Source organism: Erpetoichthys calabaricus, chromosome 3, assembly GCF_900747795.2.
Source record: "Erpetoichthys calabaricus chromosome 3, fErpCal1.3, whole genome shotgun sequence".
Taxonomy (NCBI): domain Eukaryota; kingdom Metazoa; phylum Chordata; class Cladistia; order Polypteriformes; family Polypteridae; genus Erpetoichthys; species Erpetoichthys calabaricus.
Window position 1 is genome coordinate 42,555,214 of NC_041396.2, and position 26,205 is coordinate 42,581,418.

General features: G+C 39.0%; 1 protein-coding gene across 5 annotated transcripts in view; it reads left to right on the forward strand.

Annotated features, from left to right (window-relative positions):
• srgap2 (SLIT-ROBO Rho GTPase activating protein 2) overlaps window positions 1-26,205 on the forward strand; it is a 196,114-nt gene that overhangs the window by 108,806 nt on the left and 61,103 nt on the right. For all 5 annotated transcript variants that reach the window (XM_028796687.2, XM_028796690.2, XM_028796685.2 and 2 more), the window contains exons 4-5: window positions 12,024-12,186; window positions 24,129-24,191. In XM_028796687.2, the coding sequence (XP_028652520.2) occupies window positions 12,024-12,186; window positions 24,129-24,191 (226 nt within the window). The remainder of the gene's footprint in view (window positions 1-12,023; window positions 12,187-24,128; window positions 24,192-26,205) is intronic.

The window sequence follows — 26,205 nt, forward strand, 5'->3', positions numbered from 1 at the left end:
TTGTTTAATATACAGAAGCCCGCTTAGAGCTGTCTAGCTAAAATGATGAGCTAAAGGGGGATGAAGTTTGCTCAAGTACATATACGAAAGCAGCACATCTACAGTGTATTAACACATGCTAAACAAGCATGATTCTGGTGAATTCAGATTGCAGCATCCATTGTATAATTAGCATTTGAAAGGAAAAACTGAATACCAGCACACATGGTGTGTATAGTGATCAAACAATGCAATCAACATGTTTGGTAGCAATGGCTTTTTGTAGCTAATCAGTTATTTTCAGCCAGGATACCACATTTGATTTAGGGGCTCTTTCTGATGCTATACAGAAAAGCATTTAACTAAGAAGACCCAAGAACTGAAAACAAGGCTATCCAGAGCCAATAAGCTTGCACCCAAACTGGTTTTTGAACTGTGCTAACATCAGAGAATTGCATCGTAACACCGTACTACTACATATTATTAAATTATGATTGAGCCATGAAATTGGTGGTGCTACAGGCAGAAAACTTTTTCAGTGAGATTTACAGCTGACCGCTTGCTGTGTGTTGATACCAATTGCGTGGAAGGTGGTCATGTGTATTCATGATAATGTAGAAGAAACTGTGGCCACAAACTACCCACCTCCGTGAACTGGGCCTCAATATCATGTTTGCTCGGGCATTGCAACTCAAGGTTAATAATTGATTTAGCTTATTTTTGTGGGTGTTCAAGTGTGCTTTTTTGCTGCACACAAGACTGACACTCAAGCACATGGAACAGCACATTTTCATGTAAAAATTCCTAAAATTCAGTAATGTGAACAAATTTGTTCAAACAAATTGTTCGATATATCTCACATAAATTTGACATTCTCTGGGAAACTTATCCTTGTGTTGTTAATCAGTGTGACTCTATTTTAACGATCAAATGTTAACTAATCAAATGGGCTTGCCTTTGGATTATGAAATGTGATCAAAATATGCATTTCTAATGCAAGTACATCCAAAGGTGCAAGTTCATCACGAATGATTGTATAAAAAAAGTAGCACTTATTACAGCCAAGGAGATTCTGATGCTTCCCACAGCCCTTTGCTGACTAAGCAGCTTTTGAAAATGGATCAATGGGCAAAAGTGCACCAGTTTGTAATCTTTGTTTACCAGTTTGTAATTTTCTTTGCTCACCAGTGTAATACGTGACTGAATGAAGCTTCAAGTTTCATCTCAGCAGTTACAGTAAGTGCTTTAATACTAAATTGTAATTCAATACAAAGCTTTAAAATTGGTTGTAGTTTTAAGTATTATTGCTGCTACAGAAAGACAGAACAACCAAATTTTGTTTGTGACAGTCTAAATCCTCTTGGATATAAATGTTAAGTGAATATGACTGAAGTTGTAGAAATGTTTTCTATGTGAGCACATCAAGCTGCTGCTACCATTTGCTGTGTATTTTTCTTCCTTAGGCTTTTTTGTCTCTTGTGGTAAGAGACAGACATCAAAGATAGAGTTTTTATATTGCACATTATGGTTCACCTCTTGCAATTAAATAAAGGAGTGCATTTTTTCCTCTCATATTTTGTGGAATATTAGGAGTGCTAACAAAATTTAATGTGTGTTTATAATTTGAACCAATATTAGAATGCTTTATTTGCTTGTTGGATGCCCTTTTTAGTTGGATTACATAGTTACAATAAAAATGAAATTATTTTAAATATTTTTTTTTGTCTATAATAACTAAACTAAATCAAAACATCCCAATATTCTGAATGTAATTGCGGCCCCTGTTAATTCAGTGCTGTAGATTTTTAGCCTAACCAAATACTGATCCTCCACCCACCACTCTTCAATGCTGGACTACATAATACCTTCTGTCGACAGAGTAACGACTCTGAAACATACAACAATCTATACTAGTCACCGTAGATGAATAGCAGGGTCTGCCTGCTATTAAAGGGATGTGAAGCCGCTTTTAGATCTGGCAGTGCGAAGGCCTACCACCCATCCAGAGCTAACATAAGGAGGGTGCACGAGGAAAAGTAAACAAGACCACAAATTGTGAAATGAGGTGCATTTTCATAAACATTTCAAGTTCAAGCACTTTATTGTCATTGTGTAACACAACGAAATTACTTTTTGTGACAGCCCCAAGGTGCATTTAAAGAAAAGTCAAATAATTCCAAATATGTCATATACAGTGTTAAGTGATCAATTAACCAGAGCAAATTATTATTGCTCAAAGTACAGCAGCATAAATTGTTATTGCACCTGTTAATGAATAGTACATTACATATTCTATATTGTATTACATTAATATATTGCACATATATAATTCACACCCTTGTCGCATGCAGCAGGGAATCCAGACTATTATGGACTATAAAACCAATAACAATGGCCTCCCTGCCAGCTATGTGTCTATTAATGACAAGCTCAGAAACTTATGTTTTCATTTTGATGAAGACAATAAGAAAATATCAATTAAAATGGACCCCCCAAACCAACCAATGAACAGCCTCTAACACTCTCCCCCACCAACGTGTGTGCTGCACTGAGCAGGGTGGATGTGCTTAAGGCTTTTGGTCCTGGTGCTGTCCCTGGCCGAGTGCTCCAGGCTTGTGCAGAGCAGCTGGCAGGTGTCTTCACTGACAACCTGTCCTTGGCCCAGGCTGTTGTTCTAACAGACCTCAAGATGACCACTAATGTGTCAGGGCCTAAACAATCCACTGGAGTGCATTTTAAAGACCCCTGTCCAGTTTCACTCGCCTCACACTCAACCTATACACTGGATTCCCTTCAGTATGCATATCGTCCAAACAAGTCAGCCGAAGATGCTATCTCTACTGCACTTCCCAAAGCCCTGACTCACATGGGCAACAATGAGCTCCTATGTGAGGATACTGTTAATTGATTTTTAATTCGGCACTTAGTATTATCGTTCCCTCCAAGCTGGACACAAAGCTCGATGAGCTTGACTTTAGCACCTTTCTCTGTTATTAGATTCTGGGTTTCCTGCCCATAAGATCACCATCTTTTACGTTAGACAATCTCACTACCTCCTCTACCATCACCCTGAACTCCAGTTTCCTACAAAGCTGAGCCCCCTACTCTACTCCCTCTTTACTTATGACGGTGTACTCATACATTTGTCTGATACAATTATTAAGTTCTCTGATGACACCATGATAGTAAGCCTCTTAAGTAACAGTGATGAGTCATCCTACAGAGAAGAGGTGCGACATCAAATAATCTTGTGTTCCAACAATACCCTGGTCTTGAATGCACCCATTGTGGACTACTGGAAGTCCAAAGGCTATGGGCACACACACCCTGATCTTCGTCAACAGGACTGAGCTTAAGCATGTCTCCAGCTTTATGTTCTTGGATATTGAGGGACCATGATAGTTCCAAGGATCTTTTATGGTCCCTCAAACCCTCAGCTCTGGTCAAGAACTTATAGGAGCGCCTTTACTTTCTAAAGAGACTGAGGAAAGTTCAACTTTCTTGACAGGTTCTAGTGAACTTCTACCACTGCACCACCAAGAGTATTTTTACCTCCTTTTGAGGATCTCCAATGCAAATGTAGCACCGTCGGGGACTCCTCTCACCCCAGCCATGGACTGTTTAGACTTTTACCTTCTGGAAGGTGGTATAGGAGCCTACATGGTAGCACCAGCAGGCTCAGGAACAGATTTTATCTTGTAGCCGTAACCCTGCTAAACTCAAAACCAAAGTGCTAGGCCACCTCCACCATTCCCCACTCACCTTAAAATCATACATGTACACCCTTGGACTCTGTAACCATTTCAGGTCTCATGTTTGCTCTATAGTTTTGGACTATTACTTCTTCAGGACTACTGCGGCTCTGTTTTACTTGTACCTATACAATTACATGTATGTTAATGTTCTTATTTAAGCTTATTTTTTTATACTTTACTGTATTTATTCTATTCATGCTGTACTTACTGTATACACTGCACATTTTGTATTTTAACTATCACTTTTTATTCTATATATGCTTTTGACTTAGTGTGTCTGTACAATCCCTAACTGCTATATTTATTTCTGCTTGTCTGATTACTTGCAATTGACTTCTGTTTTCACTTCTGGTTAGATGCAAAACTGCTTTTCTTTGTCAGGGTAGGTGTACTGCATTCAATGACAATGTAGTTGAATCTAATTTAATACTGTATCTAGAAATGATCACAATCCAATTTAGTGGACTTAGAAATCAATCGGCTCATTCTGTGATTTGTTTAAGCAGTTTTTATAATTGTAATTATCTTAGTACTGCCAGTGCATGTGGATTGAATATTTAAGCTTCACATTTCATTAATTAAAACATGTTCCCAACACACTTGTTTTTGCTTGCAAATGTGTAGAGTAAGTTGTGTTGATGAGAAATACAATATTCTATTTTAAAAGCTTCATGACCCAGCCACCTTCACTTGCGTCTATGTGGGTTTCCTTCAAGCGCTCTGGTTACCCCAAGGCTCAAAAGACGTACAGGTTTGCATACTTGGCCACATGTTCGAATGAACTGGTGTCTCTCTCAAGGTTGGGCCAGTCTTGCTACTGATGCTATTAATGACTTGGTGATCTACCCACACGCTTAAAGTCCAATTCAGTGCCAACCCTGAACCTCCATCTGGCCATCATGATGTTGGGTTATTTCCACATGGCTTCAAGAAACAGTTCAGAGACAAGTGCATTTGTTTCAGAATTAATGTGTGTCATAAGTGGCTTATATTTCTTGCACCCTTTAAAATCTGTTTGTTTCACTCAGGAATGCTTAAATAATAAGTGAGATGGCCAGCCAGACACTTACAGCTCCCTGGTGAAACATCTTGCCTCTGCGGAGAACTAGTGGTCTGAACTCATTGTTGGCTTACTGACAAACAGGATGACGCCAGCTCCTTTTCTCTAGGCTTCATGTTCGACTTTGACAAAAATGAACTTTACAGTCTCTGATATGCTACTCTTAACGGCATTTTACTTCTGCTTTTTAGAGATATAAATAGTTGATGTGTTGGAAGCCAGCTGACTATCCGCTTATACAATTGCGCAAAACTGTCTGACCAAGAAAAAGAAAGTTAAGACTGGAGCAGTTGTGCCACCGACCTCCATATGGTGTGACCATGGATTTGATGGCTTGTCTGCTAGATAGTTTGCCTTTTGAAGGATTTTACCAGAATCTAATTGTTGGACAGGAACATCCCACAGTTTTTCAGGTTTCTCTGACCTGGTCATTTTACTATGGCTGTGGTGGATGCATTTTTAATTTTTGTCTGTCATGTCTTTTCCAATTTCGTGCATAGCTGATATCCAAGAACAACAAGGTGAAGTAAATCCTTAGCATTTAAAGTGAAGCATAGTTCCAAGTTATTTTGAATAATGTCATCTGGTCAATAAGTTATAATAATGACTTGGTACACCATTCTTCATAAGCAGAGTGCAGCCTCTTCATAGTTTGTTACTGACTCCATAGCAAAAGAGCATAAGAGATCAAAATGCTTGAATTGACTTCTTTTCAGGTGTATATTGCTGTTGTGAAAGTTCATTGTCAAATGACAGCTGGCTATCTGCTTTAACAGCAGCTGTGCTAGAGACCTCTGTAGGCCAATTGCAGATTCCAAGAATTGTCTCCACACGTGTACACTTTGTGGCGTGCTTCTGCTTCATCTAAACCCCCATGTCTCTTTGTGTGTCAGGAGCCCCTGTAGACCAACGTACATTGCTATAAATTTTTACTGAGAAGTTTAGTTGTAAAGACAACCCCTTTTTTTTTTTTTTTTTTTTTAAACAACGATTTTGCTGAAAAGAAAAATCACTTGAATCATAGCAGTGCTTTTGAAGCTGTACTAAGGAGTTTGCCTTCACTTCCCTTATTGACCAAAAGCTGCTGCTGTTGCTGTATTAAAATGTTTTAGCTTGGATCCATCACATCTATGAGATCACTTTTCACCTTATTTAGTTTGGAATATTGGCTCCATCTACTTTCCCTAAAGATACAGCCTGAAATCTCATCAGCTGTGGTGGGAGTGGGCAGTATACCAGTTGATCGAGTATACCAGACGAAGTTCTCATTCTCCAATGGATTTTAAGAAAACCATTTTATTGGTATGCTAAAAATACTGGATGATTGTCAGGTTTCCTCGTCACTTGACTGCTGCAATTGTAAAGTGAAGTTAGAGACTGGTTATGTAGGATTTTTTCAGGCATATAATTAATATGGACTATACCCTGTCTTGTCAGCACTAGCTTGACCTGGATTTTCTTTGATACTACAGAATCGCCATGCTTCCCTTGTTGAGTTTTTGTGGACCTCGGAACACACTAAATATATATTGTAAAAGAAAGCACAAAACACAATCTTTAAGCGTTGGGGAATCCGTCCCCGTATACTGTAAGAACCAGTTTTGCTTTGGTTTCTGGTCAGTCATGAAATACAACAACAGACCATGTACATGATGATCAGCGGACATTTTATGCTGTGGGGACGGAAATGGAAAGGGAATGCTGGGAAAGGAACCTCTGAGGTAGATGGGATGTGGTGATGTCATCATTGGGGGACCAGAGGGAAGGAAGGAACCCGGAAGTGGCTTGTTCTGCTGGCTAGGGTTTTCCGGTGAACTCAAAGCTGCGTTTTCTCGTCTTTCCTGTCGGAACAAAGAGAGAGTGGTTAGTACACTGCCATCGTCCCCTGATGGGCGATTTTACACTGCTCGTTGGGTTTTTAAGCTGCTCACCTAAACGCTTGTGCGTGACAATATCTACGTTTAATCCACAGTTATGTTAAACAAGGGCGCTCCGCCCCCTGCTCGCTTCGCTCGCCTACCCCCGGCGTTTTGAACCCATGCCAGCTGGGCAGCCACGTGTGAGGATGATGTACGTTTAATACGGAGCGTCCGCCCGTGTCACTCTGGGGCCCCCCACTGTTAATACGGACCTCTGTCCGTACAATTATGCGGTGCATTGTGGACTACTGCGGACCCCGTAGTGTTTCCCGTTTCACTTTGTATCTCGGTCAGTCGAGCTCTTGTTTTTGAAGCTTTTGAATTCCGGTCTTCATTATCTGTAATCTGCTGACCATGTGTTTGGCCCCCTCGTTTAACCTCTTTATGACGTTTTACTTTGTTTTCTACTCCGTCTTTCATTTCTGACCTCACTTTATTCTGCTTTTGTTTCAATGACACCTGGTCCGTGGTGATTATATGTTCCCTTTTTCGAGTAATAATTTTCATCTATTTGCGATACTGTGATCTCTACCATACTGTTAATAATGCATCACTGTAATGTGATTCACCTATGCTGTATAGTTTGGACATGTGAGGGTGACGTATGTTTAATACGGAGCGTTCGCCCGTGTCAATCTGGGGCCCCCTACTGTTAATACGGAGCTCTTTCCGAACTATTATGCGGTGCATTGTGGACCACTGCGCACTCAGTAGTGTTTCCCGTCTCACTTTGTATCTCGTTTAGTCGAGCTCTTTCTTTTTGGAGCCGTGCCTGCCTGGTCTGCGGCATTTCAGACGCACGTTGTAGGCGCCTGCGTTCATTAACTATATCCAGGCAGGCGCGTGTTTGTATCTTGGTCACTCGAGCGGTTTCGTGATGAACCCGTGCCTGCTTTGCCTACGCAGTTTGAGACGCGCGTTGTAGGCGTCTACGTTCATTAGATCTGTCCACGCGGGCTCGGTGTTGTAGCTGTGTTAGTTGTTGAACTGTTTGGTTTTGGAGCCGACACAGTTTTGCTTCTGTGGTTTCAGACGCGTGTCCGTACTACCTCGAGTTTGATGTATGAACCTTTGTGGACTCCGTAGTGTGTCCCTTTTCACTCTGGGGTGGGGCGTTGACTCCTCTTGTTTTACTGTGCCTCCTGCGTCCATGGGTATGTACCTGCCTCCATATTACTTCTCTCCCGTTTCACTGTGTGGGGGGGCTTTGTGTGGCGCCTGCGCACTATGTCTCCTGCGTCCACGGGCATGTACCTGCGTCCATATCCGGTTTACCATTCTCAGTTAGTAATATAGATTTCTCCCAGACTGAATTCAGGATTGCCTGACCGACTTCTGTTGTCCATCACTTGTTCGCTAGCATTAGAAACTGAACAATGCTTGATTTTTGTGGTGTTCTGATATCCATTTTAACTTGGATTGGATTTATACTCAACAATATACAATAGCCTCTTTGGATTCAGACTCTTTTAATCACTCCTTGTTTCTTCATACAAAGTGTTCATAAAAATATTTTCTGGGAACTTTAGTTTATAAAAAAAAAAAAAAAAAAAAGATATAGCCTTTACACCAGACAGTTCTGATGTCACTAAAATTACAGCCTGAAATCTCATTACTTATAATCTGTGTGAGTGCAGTCTGGAGTACTACAGACCTGATGTCACTAAAAATTCCACATGGAGTTACTGCATCTGTGGTGTCAAAGAGCATAATGTCTAGGAACTCTGGCAGCTTTAATGACATTAAAGATCTGCATTCCTGAAATGTCACAAGTGATACGATCAAAAATCTCTAACAGCCCTGATGCCACTCACAAGTCTTGAATAACTATGTTGTTTAAGGATGCTGGCTGCAAACAGCAGCAGTGATGTGACTAAGGATGTAGCCTGAAATGTCTGTTTGCTGCAAAAGTAAGACTGCTCTTATAAATTTCAAATGCTCTGATATGACTGAGCATAAAACACCTCAGATGTTGTTAATGAAATATGTTTAAACGACTCTTATATCAATAGGAATAAAAACAGGGATCTTTTACTTGTACTTCCAGATGAGAATTCACTGGCTGTCAGATCTCATGCTCACACAGCTTGACCCTATGACTAAAGACAAAATTAAATCCATTGGAGCAATTCATGGAATAGTCTGAGTGAGTAGCTAGGCATATCACATTACGCCTTTGCCCTTCACAGTACCAAACTGCCTACTGCCTCTGACTCGCTAAGATTATGTAAATAAAGGCTAAAACTGAAAATCAATGGAAAAGTTGTCTAATGTGACATGGCCTTAAGAATACAGCTTGGATAACTGCGTGGCTTATAGAAAGGGGGGTGTTATAATACAAACACATTGGTGCTGAACACCTTTATTACCACTACCATTACAGAATCTGGACAGTGTGCGATGTGTTGAGGTCCAGCTGCTACCAAGATGTCAAGGTACTGTATATGCATTAATGGTAGTAGATACTGTGCTCCTTTTGCTTCTGCTGGATGTACCTGCCACTACTGTGCTGTGCATTCCCCATCTGTTATCAATGTCCTGGCCTTGGCCTCAAATCTGGAGTGGAACATGCTGCACTACAAGGATTCTGTGTGTTTGCAGCCTTGCTTCATTTAATTTTTTACTTCCCCTGGTGAGCGCACTGTCAGGCATTTCAGATCTTAGCCAGGCATGCCCTTAGAACCAAGGGGGGCGCGGGGGATAGCCTCATGATAACCTGTGGTGAGAGAGAGGACTGAAAGCATAACAAAGCCAACCCGCCTTTATGCAACTTGATTGTGACAGAAGGAGGGGATATGGGGGTTGGGATTGAGGGAGACAGTTATCTGCAGTGGATTTGGTGTACTAATAATAATAATAATAATTCATTACATTTATATAGCGCTTTTCTCAGTACTCAAAGTGCTATCCACACAGGGAGGAACTGGGAAGCGAACCCACAATCTTCCAGTCTCCTTACTGCAAAGCAGCAGCACTACCACTGCGCAACCTGAAGACAGCCTGGGTGACAAGTTTGCTTCTGTTAGTTTGGCCACCTGCTGACAAAGCAAGCCTCAGAAGGGACAGTGGGGGCCCCCCACTCGTAAAGGCTGTCACTGATTATATGCCCATTGCCCTCAATGTCTAGTGAGTCCGCAGTATCTGCCTGAACACAATTTGAATTTGAAATAGTCTTTCACAAAGGAGACTTCTTAAAACCACAAGAGTGGCTACTTCTGCTAATGCTTTTTCTAAGGATGAGAGTCCATTTCCAATTTCACCTTGTCAGATGTGAAGCTATTTATGAATTTCAGTGTCCTTTGTAACGTTATTTGAATTCACACAGAAGATTCCTTTGTGTTGTATTATGTAAGGTGTTGCTTTGCTCTCTGAGTGATGTCTACCTTATGTGCATAGATAGAGTTATTCTTTTAATATTGTAATTAATTGAATTACTTGCTCTGTAGAAGAAAATACAGACTTTAGGGCCTATTAGTGGAGCATAATGCTGCTTGATGAGGGAGGCTTTGAGGAACATCATTCATACTACTGATCCACCAGAATGATAATCCTGGCCGAAGACAAATTTCAGAAAACACTGGGCCATATATTGAATACCTTTTTTCAATTATTTTTTTCACATTTATTTGCTGTGCCTTTGGATATGGTGCAAATTAAAATGTTTTCACTTTTGATTTATGCTCTTCAATGAAACTGAATTATTATTGATTCGTTTCAAAGACATGTTTTTAAAAATGAATAAATAATCATAGTAGCAAAAGATGAGAGCGGATTTTGCTTGTTGGGGTGATTTGTCAATTCCTTTGGTTGCAAGTTGTAAGGATCTGCATTGTTTGTTAAACTGAACTTGTTTAAATAGCATTGGTTTGCATCCCAGTTCATTTTGATCCAGAATTTTTCCTTCCTTATCTCACTTTTGTCTATTGGAATTTGCTTTGGTAAAAAAAAAAAAAAAATAGTGCTTGCTCCTCACTGTTTAAAAAAACAAACAAACAAATCAAAACAGTAGAACCCTCTAAAGATGGTGTCCAAACCTACAGTGAAATGCAGTGTACTCATTTGCTATTGGCTCTGTTTGAAGGCATCATGCATAACCATATCAGGAGAGCAATGGAAACCATATTGCCCATTCCGCCCCCAAAAAATAAAGTATCAGTTTAGTTATTTGATCAAAACTGAATATGTTGTTTTTAGCTGAGTATATTCTGTGGCAAAAAATTTGGTGCACCCCGAATTTAGAATAACATTACTTAGATTAGTAGTAGTCGTAATATTAGTGAGCCTGCCCATGAAGAACAGTTGACATATCATATTATTACTCCAGCATATGCATTTCATACAGGCTTCATGACTAGAACAGTGATTATAGTGTTTCTTCAGATAATGTTAAAGTTCTGCCCTGATACCACCCAGCCCTGCTTGGTAATTGAGCTTCCATCCATTAAGGATTCCATCATGTAGGCAAACAGAAATTTGCATCATGTCAATTGTAAAAAGGGAGAACCTCATTCTTTTGGATTATAAGCACAGCAACTATGGAAAATGTAATCCTATCAAGTCATTTCACCAACCTTTTTGACCAACGTCCACACTGTACTTTTTAAACTAAATTTTGATTTGCTGAAATGAATAGCCCAGAGCTTCTCTTTGTCTGCTTAATATATCCATCAAAGCATCATGTCATGCAGTGTAATTGGTGCTAACTATAACAAGTATATTTTGTATCTGCAGCTATAGTTAACAGTTCATTCTGTAGGAACATTGCATGATACTGTCAACCAAAAACGTAATGATACTTTTATGACACTGTGACTCATATTAATCATATCAAAGAGGGTCATAGGTGACATGTCTAATTGGTGCAGGAAGGTCCCGAGGACCACTACCACATTCAAGAAGTTAGACTGTATTGGCATATCTATAGGTGTTGTACTCAGTGGGATACCTGGCAGAGATGCCATTCTTAAACCATCAGTGTAGGAAGACAGTCAGTTATGGCATTCCTTTTGTATTACTGTGGCAAAATGTAGAAATGAACAGTTGGTTTTACTGAATATTTTGATTTTTAAAAGTATCTAAATAAACCAGAAGAAGAATCTGAAGATCAGAAGAGCTCATTAAATTAAAAAGCCCACCATCTTGTTGTTTCCAGGTTTTGCTCTTTAGCCAGAAAGTTAATTACATAGTATGTTGTAATGGGCATTATCATTAAAGCAGTCACCATTACGAAACAAAAGCTACTGTCACCATTAGACGTCTTTCCTTGTAAGTACTTGGAAAGTTAATCCCACCCTTTGTTTTTGGCCTTAGGAAGGACCAGAATGTCCTGTCACCGGTGAACTGCTGGAATCTCCTGCTGAGCCAAGTAAAGAGAGAAAGCCGGGACCATGCTACACTTAGTGACCTCTACCTCAACAATATCATCCCACGCTTTGTTCAGGTCAGCGAAGATTCTGGACGACTTTTTAAAAAGGTAAGTGATCTGGGCCCTTAATTCTCTACCTTCTGATTTTAGGTTGGAATCATTTCTGTAATCTAAGATTTTCCTCCCCATTACCAAGCTATAATAAGTGGGTTTGGAAAGTGGGTGGTGTATACTATTGACATCTTCTGTTGGTTTGGCTTCCACCTTTCTCCTGTGAATCTCTACACTATACCTTGTGCAAGGTTCCTTTCTGGCCAGGTTCTTTGTTCGGCCTTGACATGTACAGTAATAACCAAACACTATACACTTGCTAGATTGAATGGCCTGCTTAATTGAACTACACCTACCTCTGTCATTATTTCTTACTGTTTTCAACCTTTAATCTCTCATCCCACTGCTGTAAGTGGGCTTTGCTGTACTCCATCCCGCCATACACACCCCCAACCCATAAACTAGGGATTGGAACGCAATTGGGCTTTGATCCAGTTTAACATTTTACAGTTGCAGGCTCCACCTCTCTGAGTTCATGGCCTGAAGTGAAGGGCATTTTGTAATAAACTGATCCAGATGTGATTTTATATATATTATATATATATATATATATAATATATATATATATATATATATATATATATATATAATATATATGTGTATATATAATATAATATATATATATTTGCAGCTGGAGATCCACAAAGGGAGAAAAAATGAATCACGTATCATAAAGTAGTTTTTATTCCTGAGCTTTCAACCCCTACCAGGTGTCTTCATCAGAGGATAATGCTTAGACTTACAAGAATCAAAGGCAATATATAGCAACACATTAAGGGTGGGGGAGGTGACTAAGTCAGTATGATCAAGAGGGGTGGGGGTGGGGTTTGTATAGTTTATTTATTATGTACATGGGGCATCAGAATAGCACACAAACCCACGAACAATCTGCACACAGTCCTCTTTAATGCCAAAAACAAGAAATTAACAGCAGAAACACGAAACGCAGTTTATAGTATCCCATGCAATTCTTGCTCAGCGGTATACATAGGACAAACTTCAAAAAGAATCTCAACACGTGTACAGGAACATCGCAACGCCGTCAGAAGAAAGGACGCACTATCATTGATCTATGCACATACTAAATCAACAGGACATACATTCAACTGGGACAATGTAAAAGTAAAATTTAAGGCCAGTACTAAGTGCCAGAGAGTTGGCTGAGTCTTGGCTATCAAAGGAAAACGCCATCAACAGACACTTGGACATAAATCCAGCATATGCTAACTTAAGAAGAACATGTACATAATAAATAAACTATACAAACCCCCCCCCCCTTGATCATACTGACTTAGTCACTCCCCCCCCCCTTAATGTGTTGCTATATATTGCCTTTGATTCTTGTAAGTCTAAGCATTATCCTCTGATGAAGACCCCTGGTAGGGGTTGAAAGCTCAGGAATAAAAACTACTTTATGATACGTGATTCATTTTTTCTCCCTTTATGGATCTCCAGCTGCAAATATGCAAACCATATCACAGACCTTCTCTTATATATATATATATATAATATATATATATATATGTATATAATATATATATATATATGTATATATAATATGGTAGCATGGAATTTGATGAGGAATGTGGTACATGACTGGCTCTTACTCTAATAGCAAATGTTGCCTGGGCCTGATCTGGTCCACATTGGTGCCTTTCTTTTTAACCTCTCACCGTATCATATAATTCTGCAAAGGACCAGGTATAAATGTGTTGGCCATTTTAGATAAAATGCAAACAATGATGTTGCTGTTGGTTTCAGATATTTTTGTTCTGTAGAGTGGAAAAGAGCTGTATTGTAAAGCTAGCATTCATTTTTATTGAATAGGCAAACAGCATGCAAGTACCTCCAGGATGGGTGTGCTTTGTTTGCCGACTGCTATGTAGTAATCGCCACTTTTTATATTTTTCTGAGATTAACAAAAATGTAACGGAATAGCATTGTGTAACATAGTCTCTAGCCCCCTGTTTTGCTATATCAGCAACAGTGGGTGCAATAAATCACTTATTTTTATTTGGAATTTTTTTTTGTTTGCAAGTTAAAGCTGTTACTTTATCTGTAACCAGCTGAAGTACGACAAGATGCAGTGAACAACTGTCACCCGATCTGGCCTTAATTAGAAGTAATTTTTACTTAATCATTCTGAATGGTAGAGTAGACCAGCTCAGATGGACCAACCAATTAAACATTATCCAAGTCACTGAACAGGGTTGTTTGTTAATGGGTACTCTCTGATCAGTCTGCAGGCTTCAGACACAGTTATTGTTGGATGGACCTTTTGGCAGGAAACATCTGGTTCCTTCAGATGTCCACAGTTATCAGGGTGGGACACTGAAGACTTGACCGGGTCAGTTTGGTTAGCAAGTCCGGACGTTTTCCTTTTAAAGGAGCTCTGGGAGATTAATTGTCAATTTTTTTTTCAAGCAAATTTTCTTTGAATGTAAAAGAAACAAAATGTGCTAGTTTAAGATATTAAGTTTTATAATCGGAGAAAGCCTAAAGGTGTGGAAAAGTGACAGAATGAGGACCCTGATGATGAAACTGAATGATCATAAGAAAAATAAGTTTTCCCATGGTATCATCTATGCATTACCCAGTAGCCTGACCCTAATATAATATTCTCGGACCTGCTGTATCCAATTTGGGGTTGCAGTGAGCCAGAGCATATCCCGTCATCATCAGATACAAGATAGAAACCAACCCTGGTCAGGGTGCCAGTCTTTCAAACCCACATACAACACAGGCTAGTTTAGGATCATCCATTTACCTACAGCATACATGTTTGAGATATGGGCGGAAACCCCACATACTGTTTATAGGGAGAGCATGCTGCCTCCACCCAAAGGATATTAGATCTATGTGGTTGCAAGGATCGGACTTGTATGAAGAAAATTGTAGAATAATTAAGTAACGAATTAATGCAGAAAACTACAGGGTACAGAGAGGCAAAAAGTTTTGGCTCACGAGAGAAAAGCTATAAAATACCAACTGATAACAGCATGCTCAGACTCTAAAGCTAAATGATGCACAGTAAATAATTAATCGGGTAAATAGTACATCAGGCTCCAAAGGAAGAGTGAGGATTGCATGATATAAGGGCAAAATTAAGCTAATGTAGTAGACATGCTGCAGTTTTGTTGAGAGACAACATGGGAACTGCAAGAAGGTGAAGGAGTCAGCCTCACTAGAGCAGAAATGCCAGATACAAAGAAGTGGTAGAATTAGGATCCCTTTAGTGAAAGGCAGAGGGATCAAAATTTAAGAGGCAATATGGCCAGACAGTGGTAATCAACCGAGTGTCTAGCAGTAGATTAGAGTAAAAAATCAACAGGATTAGACTTCTAAGAAGAATGCTGCAGGAGTCTATAAGGTACCAGGGTAATGGCTTATGTTTTTATTGTATATATCAGTGTATAGCATCTTTAGCGGCAAGTGCTGCCATAATGCGTTTATAAAACAAATAGGATCATAAGGCAAGCATAAAAAATTTTAGAATATAAAATATAAATTGAATCTGACTACAAGGCCTGACTTACCAGTGTACTAAAATGCATGCCTGTTAAGGTATAAGATATGGGTTGATTACTGGAGTAAGCTCCTAGTAATAACTTTAGTTGTGATATACTGTAATTCATTTAAATATGGAGGTTTGGGAGAAAGAACTCACAAGTTAAGAAAAGTGCATCAGAATCAGACCACTCTGAGGAGCATACAAAGCTTAAAGGGATTGTGCTTTTATTTGGGTAGGGAGTGGGGGTGCTGAGGGGTAGGATTGCTTCCAAAATGCGGTGTTCTTTTGGTGTGCTATTAGGATTAATGGTCTTCCTTCCAGATGGTGTCCTGATGTTATGAGCTTTGGTTTTTCTGAGAGACACTGGTATTTTGTGATTCTACTGGATGAGGCTCATCTGCTAACCTGATGTTGGCAGACATTAAGGAGAAACTATAGGAACACCTTCTCTGAGCTCTTTTATGCCTCTGGGTAGCTTCAGTACTCACAATAAAGCTGAGCTGTTGCATCTCTTATTATTATAAAATTGTAAGTCTGTATACACACAATTGTTAATCTGCTATGGCTAGAACATTCATGTATTTATAACTAGCCACACAGACACTCCAAACCTTTCTTGAGTCAGGAACACAAAGACTCACTCAGGCTCGGTCAGTGGTATCAGTGGCTTTATCTGAATGCAAACACTTCTGGCTCTTATTAAGGTTGGGATGGCCTGAGGTAGAAAAGCTGCAGGCATTGGCCCCTTCTTGACATCTTTCTTCTTGATGGGTCATCTGCCCTTGTTTAATTTGTTCTATCCAATTTGATGCCCTCACAAAGGCAGTCATATTCATCTCAGCTGGTGACAGCACAGATTGACAACTGTTTTTTTTTTTTTTTTAAGGACTGTTGGTAGAACACCACTTTGACTCCTTATTGAAGTCAAATATAATTGTCATGTTTGTGAGCCTCAGTAAATTACTTTGTTGCAGACCAGTATCATAATTCCGAGCTCCAATCACCCAAACTCTGACAAAGCTGTCATAGCATCTTCTTAAATTCATCCAGCAACCTCAGTAGACCACATCAGCTGCCCAGGCAGAGTACATCTGAGCAAGGTTATTATAGCAAACGAAAACTAAAATCAAAACTGAAACTATTATTAAAAAAAAAAAACATTTTCATAAACTGAAATAAAATAATTAACAAAATTGAAATGAAACACGAAAACTAAACAAAACTATTACGTAAAGTAGCTGGAAAGACTAACTGAAATAACATAATAATTTACTAAAAATATTTTTAGTTTTCGTTTTTGAATTAATATTCCTGCCATTAGACTTTAACCCTTGTAACTTTCAACTCTAAAACAGAAAGTAATCTGCCCCGAGCCACCCGCATATATTCATCCAGTGAACGGCGGCTGGTGAAGAAAGGCGGGTGTTCACACAGCATTTGCGGTGATGGAGCAAGCTAAATATGGGCATGTAAAGCGTGTGAAATAGAAAGCGAGATTTACTGTGCTGCCTTTCTTTGCGCTTGTTGTATATCAAGATGTAATTCAAACGCCTGAAGTTGGAATGTGCTTGTCAACAAAACTTTTCCTGTATGGACAGAAAAATCACGAGTGATTAGCGTTTCAGTTTATTTCTCAGGTGCCTGCTTTTTGTTGACAATAATTCACCTGCCACTTCGACAAAGGAGAAATCCTTTTTGAAAATAAAATGGTACTGATTGACAGACTGACTAGGTTATCATACAAGATCGGCATATTGTTACTGACCAATCAATAAAAAGTGCCAACTGTCAGTGCACATTTGGTCAGCACAAATTATATAGAAAATATTTTAAAAATTATAAAATTCTATAGAATTGTTCATATTCAGTATCTAGTTTTGATTATGCTTGTTTTATCAGACAAAAACAAAACCAGATACAATAGTAAACCATGTAGTGTAGTAAGCTTTGACTGACGTTAAACTCGTATCCAAATCCATTAAGTGTACGGTTCTGTCTGATTGTGACACTAAACTAAACTGCATAGTAGCTCCATGCAATAATAATTACTAAAACTGAAACTAATAGATATAAAAATAAAATAGAAATGTCTGTGTGAAATATAAACTAAATTAAAACTAAAAATACACGATGAAGGAAAACTAAACTAAACTGAATTTCCAAGTGAGGTCATTAAAAATATAGAAATAAAAACTAATATAAAAAGGCAAACTATAATAACCTTGCTTCTGAGGAGCTGTTTGGTTGTGATGGAAGTATTTTGCACAAGGTAGGGAGGCATCAGATTTTTACTCCAAAAGTTAACAGAATTATGCAATATATTTTCTTTGTCCACAGTAATATTAACAAATACAAGTATATGCCCCAAAAAGTCCCATCTCCCCCTCTCTTTCTGACTGGGTATTTGGCAGTCAGACATACAATTTGTAGTCAAGCTTAAAACAAAGAGGTTTTTATGTTCAGTCCTCCCTATATTGGCTTTAGTGTTTTACCTGCAAAGCACTGGTAACACAGTATCCCTGCATAAACACTCCTTATGTCCTGCATAATGGTATAGACTCAGTTTGACATTCTTGTCTTAAAACGTGCCCTCCTAGTTTAACATTTCTCAAATTCCAGGACCAGTAGTAAAGGTAATTCATATCAGCCTCTCTGTCTACCACTTCCTTTCCTCCTTAATCAGGGGACCTCATTTGCTAGCTTGATGGGAACCATCTGATTTCTTTTTTTTTTCCTCAGGCTGTAGGATGTTTGTCAGTCCCAGAAATATCAGGTGTGTTCTTTATGTTGAGGTGACCCTTTTCTCTCATCTGTGTATTTATAGAAGAGTTTCCTGCTGAGAACTGCATCTTGTTTAACTACAGTATGGAGCCTTCCATGTTTGGTAGTGTTTCCTGTGGTACATATTGTATAATACAGAAGAGCCTACCATGTTTGCATGTTTGTTTCTTGTTTTAGCCCACTGCTGTCACTCCTAGTCAGAGCGCATGTTTTAATAGCTTGGGTTAACTCCGATAGTACATAACTAATGACACCCTGCATAGACTACAACAGAATACTAACTTCTTTTTCAGATGAAAGTATATATTAATGTAATTTCACTGCAGTGCATTAGGATGTTTGTTGTCCTTGGGTTTTAATTTTTATGATGGCCACAGAAAACAAGTAGCTAAATTTCATTGATTGGTACTTTATGTAAAGAGATGCCTCTTAAACTTTGCTCACTTTAGGGCTCCAACCTAAGTAGTAACTATGTATAGTGAGGAAGTACTGGCTGGGTTGGTGAAAGGACATATATTTTTCTAATGTGCGTTAAGTTGAGTATATAACATATAAAGCAGTGTGAGTAGTTGTGTAATATAACATTACCATTCTCAAGGTGCAAATGTTTCTTCACTTTTGCAAAAAAGATTGTTGCGAGGCTTCACTTTCAAAGATTTCAGTAATAACTGTATTTGCTTCTAGTAGCTGAGACTTTTCAAAAATGTGTTAGTGAACGTCCACCTTAGCATCTTTACTTATTAATAAATGAGTTCACCTGGCCTTGATCCCTTTTGAAGTCAGTTTACTGTGTTATTATTGCTTTAGTATTGCGATTGGCCTGCATTAATGTTGTCACTTACCTACATATAAATTCACTTTAATGCATTGTCATATATTGTGGGTTATTTAATTTGTATGGAAAGACTGAAATAGCTGGATAAATGGATAGATGTAAACAGCACTATACAGTCATGTGAAAAAGTTTGGGAAACTCCCTCCCCCTTAATTCTTTAGATTTTTGTTTATCATTGGTAAAGTAGCAACTTTCTTTTAATATATGACATGCCTTATGGAAACAGTAGTATTTCAGCAGTGACATTAAGTTTATTGAATCAACAGAAAATATGCAATATACATCATAACAAAATTAGACAGGTGCATAAATTTGGGCACCCCAACAGAGATATGACATCAATACTTAGTTGATCCTCCTTTTGTAAATATAACAGCCTCTAGATGCCGCCTCATAGCCTTTGATGAGTGTCTGGATACTGGATGGAGGTATTTTTGACCATTCTTCCATACAAAATCTCTCCAGTTCAGTTAAAGTTGATGGCTGCCAAGCATGGACAGCCTGCTTCAAATCATCCCATAGATTTTCGATGATATTCAAGTCAGGAGACTGTGACGGCCATTCCAGAACATTGTACTTCTCCTTCTGCATGAATGTCTTTGTAGATTTCGAACTGTGTTTTGGGTCATTGTCATGTTGGAATATCCAACCCCTGTGTAACTTCAACTTTGTGACTGATGCTTGAACATTATCCTGAAGAATTTGTTGATATTGGGTTGAAGTCATCTGACCCTCGACTTTAACAACGGCCCCAGTCCCTGAACTAGCCACACAGCCCCAGAGCATGATGGAACCTCCACCAAATTTGACAGTAGGTAGCAGGTGTTTTTCTTGGAATGCGGTGTTCTTCTTCCATCATGCAAAGCGCTTTTTGTTATGACCAAATAACTCAATTTTTGTCTCATCAGTCCAAAGCACTTTGTTCCAAAATGAATCTGGCTTGTCTAAATGAGCATTTGCATACAACAAGCGACTCTGTTTGTGGCGTGAGTGCAGAAAGGTCTTCTTTCTCATCACCCTGCCATACAGATGTTCTTTGTGCAAATTGTGCTGAATTGTAGAACGATGTACAGATAACACCATCTGCAGCAAGATGTTCTTGCAGGTCTTTGGAGGTGATCTGTGGGTTGTCAGTAACCATTCTTACAATCCTGTGCATATGCCGCTCCTGTATTTTTCTTGGCCTGCCAGACCTGCTGGGTTTAACAGCAACTGTGCCTGTGGCCTTCCATTTCCTGATTACATTCCTTACAGTTGAAACTAACAGTCTAAACCTCTGAGATAGCTTTTTGTAGCCTTCCCCTAAACCATGATACTGAACAATCTTTGTTCTCAGATCTTTTGAGAGTTGCTTTGAGGATCCCATGCTGTCACTCTTCAGAAGAGAGTAAAAGGGAAGCACAACTTGCAATTGACCACCTTAAATACCTTTATATCTCATGATCGGACACACCTGTCTATGAAGTTCAAGGCTTAGCGAGCTAATCCAACCAATTTGGTGTTGCAAGTAATCAGAATTGAGCAGTTACATGCATTCAAATCAGCAAAATTACAAAGGGACCCACATTTTTGCACAGCCAATTTTTCACATTTGATTTAATTTCATACAACTAAATACTGCTTCACAAAAAATCTTTGTTAGGAAAACACCCCAGTACTCAGATGTTCCTGGGAAATGAAAGACATACCACTGTTATCTTTTTCTTGTTGAAAGTAGAGTCAATTATTATGCAGTCTGAGAGGGGTTCCCAAACTTTTTCGTAAGACTGTATAATAGATGGATAGCATTTAATTTGTCCCAAGGAGGAAAATGTGGTATTTTACAGAAGTCTTGCAAATTAATCTTTATAGCACTTTTTAAAGTAATATGGTCTGAGAAAAATAAGATGTTCACAAGCTTCTCTTTTTTTTTTTTTTTTTTAATTTTACTTGCTGCATACCTGTCTTTTCTAACACGTTTATCCAGTTCAGGTTTGCAAGGAGTCAATCATCTATCCTGATATTACTGGTTGCAAAGATGGAACCAACCATGGATAAGATATCAGTCCATCACAAGTAATATTCATTAGCACGCACTTCAACCTGAATTTAGTATTGTCAATTAATCTAGCTCATAGTAGTTTGGCATTAAAATAGAGTGCATAGAGGAATAACCACGCAGATACTGTACAGTCAGAATATGTTTTCTGATTTGAATCTGGAAATCTGGAGTTGACAGGCACCTACAGTAATCATTGATCCACTGGGCCTCTAAGCACATTTGTCTACACCATGACCAAGTCAATGAATTGAGTCAGCATTTACAGATAAACCTGTACAAAGAAAGCAGGCCTATAGCGCACAATAAAAGACTAAAGGTGAAAACTTACATTTTATAGTCTAAGAAGTAAATACACATCTTCTTAATCAGAGGTCTGCATGTTTCTTTTATTAAACCCATAATTTCAGACATGTGTATCATATTTTAAGCTCAGACTTCAGATTCTGTTTTCTAAATAACGCTGTAGTTTGTATTACACTATTTTTAGACGTGCTGATTTTTCCATTATGAAGCTATTACCTGCGTCATGTAGTCTAGTACATCTCCCTTCTGCCTTGTTGCTCAGTGAATTAATTTTCTACTTAAGCTGGCAATATTCATGCATAGCTTGATAACAAAATGAAAATAAAAAAGTAAACATGAATGCTTTAGGGGAGGAAAACATAATTGCCTAATGTATAAGGCAACACAATTGTAGTTGGTGCAGACACAAAACAGCCGTGTGTTATTGGTCTCTGAAGTGCTCATTCAGTTGCATGGTCATACACTGACGTCCTGTCTGCAGAGATACCACAGTATGGTGTCAGTTTGGTGAGATGAGCAGGTAGTAGTGGGCAGTTTCACAGTGCAAGTTCTCAAAACCAGTTTATCTAGATTTAAATTCAGTGTCCTGATGGTTAAAATATATAGACAAAAATACTGAAACTATCATTTATCCATGCAAATGGAGTGGATTGGTAAATGATGTACGGCAAAGTTATCTGCACCGTAAAAGTATAAAGGCACATATCTATGGACATCCTCATGTCCTTGCCTTTTAGAAATTTCCAGTCTCAGACTACAATAATGAAGCTGTCTTCAAGTACGGTACTGGGCTGATTAATCAGTAATATCTATACGATGGCTCAGGGTTACATGGTGTGGGCAGGATTGAGTTACCATTATGGCAGATTTCCTTCTTTTATTTCCTGTTGTTGTTCTCCATTTCATTCAATTTAAAATGAATACAAAAAGAAAAAGTGCAGCACCGGGCTGGAGTAGCCTGCTTTTACTTAAACTGTAATTGCGGTTGTCTATACACGTTGGTTATAGTTGGGCTACAGGTTTTTTTTTTTTTTTATCACAGAACTGTATTCTGTCCTATGCTGTAATTTATATGTAAAGTATGGCAGGGCCAACTGTTCAAGTACACCTGAATATAATGAAACAATTTTTTAATGGTTTCTGTCTGTGTATCAATATTTGGATCTGTAGGCACTCAATTTCTGAATGCGAATGAAACCTTACACAGTTATTCTTTTCCAAGTTTAACTCAGCTTGCACCCTAAAGTCCTTTTTCCTCCTTTCTTTGTAATACTGCTTTTTTATTCCCATCAGCCTTCAGTTATTTACTGCAAAAAACACACCCATAAATAGGAAATGTCATGTGTTGAACAAGTCAGATTTTTTAAAACATGGTGCGTTCACCTCCAACAAATAGACAAAAATGAACCCCATTGGCAGACAGACCAAAGACTCCTCTGTACAAACCAGAAGGTTAGACATTAAAATGCAGCAAAAAATACTAGAAAGTAAATGGTGAATCAGTGGATCAATGTGTTAGAAGATCAATACATTGCCATGCCAAGTTTCACATCACAACCCCATTCTGAATTACCATACACAGTGAAAACCTGTAGTCCTCTGTAGATTAAATGAGAGGACCTAAATCACAGCAGTTCAAAGTTCCTTATACGTATAATGAAGTAAAGCACGCAATGTGTACACATTTTTGCTGTTTTTTATGTTTCAAGTTTATGTAGTTTTATTACAAGACCTGGAATTTCAAAAAAACGATCTCCATGTTGTATACCTGGGTTTACTCACACATGCCAAGTTAGTTAATTTTAGTCAGATTTGCTAGCCACCTTCGCACTAAGTGCTGTTACGTGTCAGAATACTAGTGGTACTAGGGCATTGTAACGTGTTAGCCATTATGAATGTAGTGAGAAGTCAAGCAAAATGACACCTTTTACTGGCTAACTAAAAATATTACAATATGCAAGATTCAAGGCAACTTGGGCCCCTTCTTCAGGCAAGATATGGAAAAGACAGGCAGGTCTTTGTGAGTCAGTTCTATCTCTTGACACATCTCGCCTGTCCTCCCTGTTACATTACTGTCAGTCCATATTGTTATGTGTGTCTTATTCCTGTCACTTGGAGCCTGCACTTCAGCTGTCACCTGTGTGTTTGATTTGATGGTACTTTTGTGTCTTTTTCATTATTACTGTTGAGTATAAAGATGGTATGGTGCCTGTTTACTGATAATGTTCCTTTTTAACTAGCTGTTTCATTGTTGGTTAAGTATGGTCTGGACCCAAATTTCATCCAGCTTCAGAGTCTTAGAGGTACAGTCAGACAACTTCTGGTCCCTGCAAAAGCAGGGGTAGACCAGCTAAACCATTGTTTGACAGTTTGGGACTGGAGGCTTGGAATCAGTTTGAAGAAAGAGGGTTGTAATTGGAAAAGGAGTTTAGCCATGTTAACATACTTTTCTTCTCTTGTCTTTGTAGAGCAAGGAGGTTGGCCTGCAGCTCCAGGAGGACTTGATGAAAGTGCTCAATGAACTCTACACGGTAAATCAAACCATATACCACTTTTGGGGGAATACAGTGGGGGGTGAATAGCTCGATTTTATTTCTTAGTTACTCTTTACTTTGTATAGTGTCTTTTAACAATGAGTACATGATGGATGATTGACAAGCCTAATGACATTGTAGGGCAAAGTATTTAATGTGACAGCAACGGTACAAGTCAGGGGACTTTGTCTAAATGAAATAATACTTAATGTTTTTAATTGGCAGGCCTCCATTGTACCTTCTCCGCATTCGTTTCCTCTATTTTGTTAGGAGGTGAAACCTGAACCACTAACTGTAATCCTCCCCAGGCTTTGTAAGCGGGATAGAAAACCCCTGCGTTTTGTACAGCAACATTTCCATAGCTGAAAGCAAGCTAAAAGCTTTTATTTTGTTATAGCACCTTTCTTTAGTGGTAATGATCCAGAGGTAATTTACATATGCAGGTTAGTAACTCCATCTGTCCATTACTGAAATAACTTTAAAATAATGTAAAAGAGAGTACATGAGCTTAATACTAAATATTAAAGCAGAACACATAAAATTCTGAGCAGAGCTGCAAATATATTAACAATTATAAATAATCAAACAAACAAATAAGTAGTCATTTTGGAGGGCAGTTTAAAGTACCTAACTCTGGAAAAGGCATCAGTCCCTCATAGGCCAATTCCTTCACACATACACAGGTATCGAATGTTCAAACTGATAAACTTTATTGTTGTTTTGCTAATCTTCACTCATTTTGAATTTGATGCCTGCAACACGTTCCAAAAAAGCTGGGACAGGGGCATGTTTACCACTGTGTTATATCACCTTTCCTTTTAACAACACTCAATATGCGTTTGGGAACTGAGGACACTAATTGCTGAAGCTGTGTAGGTGGAATTCTTTCCCATTCTTGCTTGATGTACAACTTCAGTTGCTCAACAGTCCGGGGTCTCCATTGTCGTATTTTGCGCTTCATAATGCGCCACACATTTTCAATGGGAGACAGGTCTGGACTGCAGGCAGGCCAGTCTAGTACTCGCACTCTTTTACTACGAAGCCACGCTGTTGTAACACATGCAGAATGTGGCTTTGCATTGTCCTGCTAAAATAAGCAGGGACGTCCCTGAAAAAGACGTCGCTTGGATGGCAGCATATGTTGCTCCGAAACCTGTATGTACCTTTCAGCATTAATGGTGCCTTCACAGATGTGCAAGTTACCCATTCCATGGGCACTAACACACCCCCATACCATCACAGATGCTGGCTTTTGAACTTTGCGCTGATAACAATCCAAATGGTCCTTTTCCTCTTTGGCCCGGAGGACACGACGTCCATGATTTCCAAAAACAATTTGAAATGTGGACTCGTCAGACCATAGCACACTTTTCCACTTTGCACCAGTCCATCTCAGATGAGCTTGGGCCCAGAGAAGCCGGCGGTGTTTCTGGGTGTTGTTGATATATGGCTTTTGCTTTGCTTGGTAGAGTTTTAACTTGCACTTGTAGATGTAGCGATGAACCGTGTTAACTGACAGTGGTTTTCTGAAGTATTCTTGAGCCCACGTGGTAATATCCTTTACAGAATGATGTCGGTTTTTAATGCAGTGCCGCCTGAGGGATCGAAGGTCACGGGCATCCAGTGTTGGTATTCGGCCTTGCCGCTTACGTGCAGAGATTTCTCCAGATTCTCTGAATCTTTTGATGATATTATGGACAGTAGATGATGAAATCCCTAGATTCCTTGCAATTGTACGTTGAGAAACGTTGTTCTTAAACTGCTGGACTATTTGCCCACGCAGTTGTTCACAAAGTGGTGAACCGCGCCCCATCCTTGCTTGTGAACGATTGAGCCTTTTGGGGATGCTCCTTTTATACCCAATCATGACAAACACCTGTTTCCAATTAACCTGTTCACCTGTGGAATGTTCAAAACAGGTGTTTTTTGAGCATTCCTCAACTTTCCCAGTCTTTTGCTGCCCCTGTCCCAGCTTTTTTGTTTCGTGTTGCAGGCATCAAATTCAAAATGA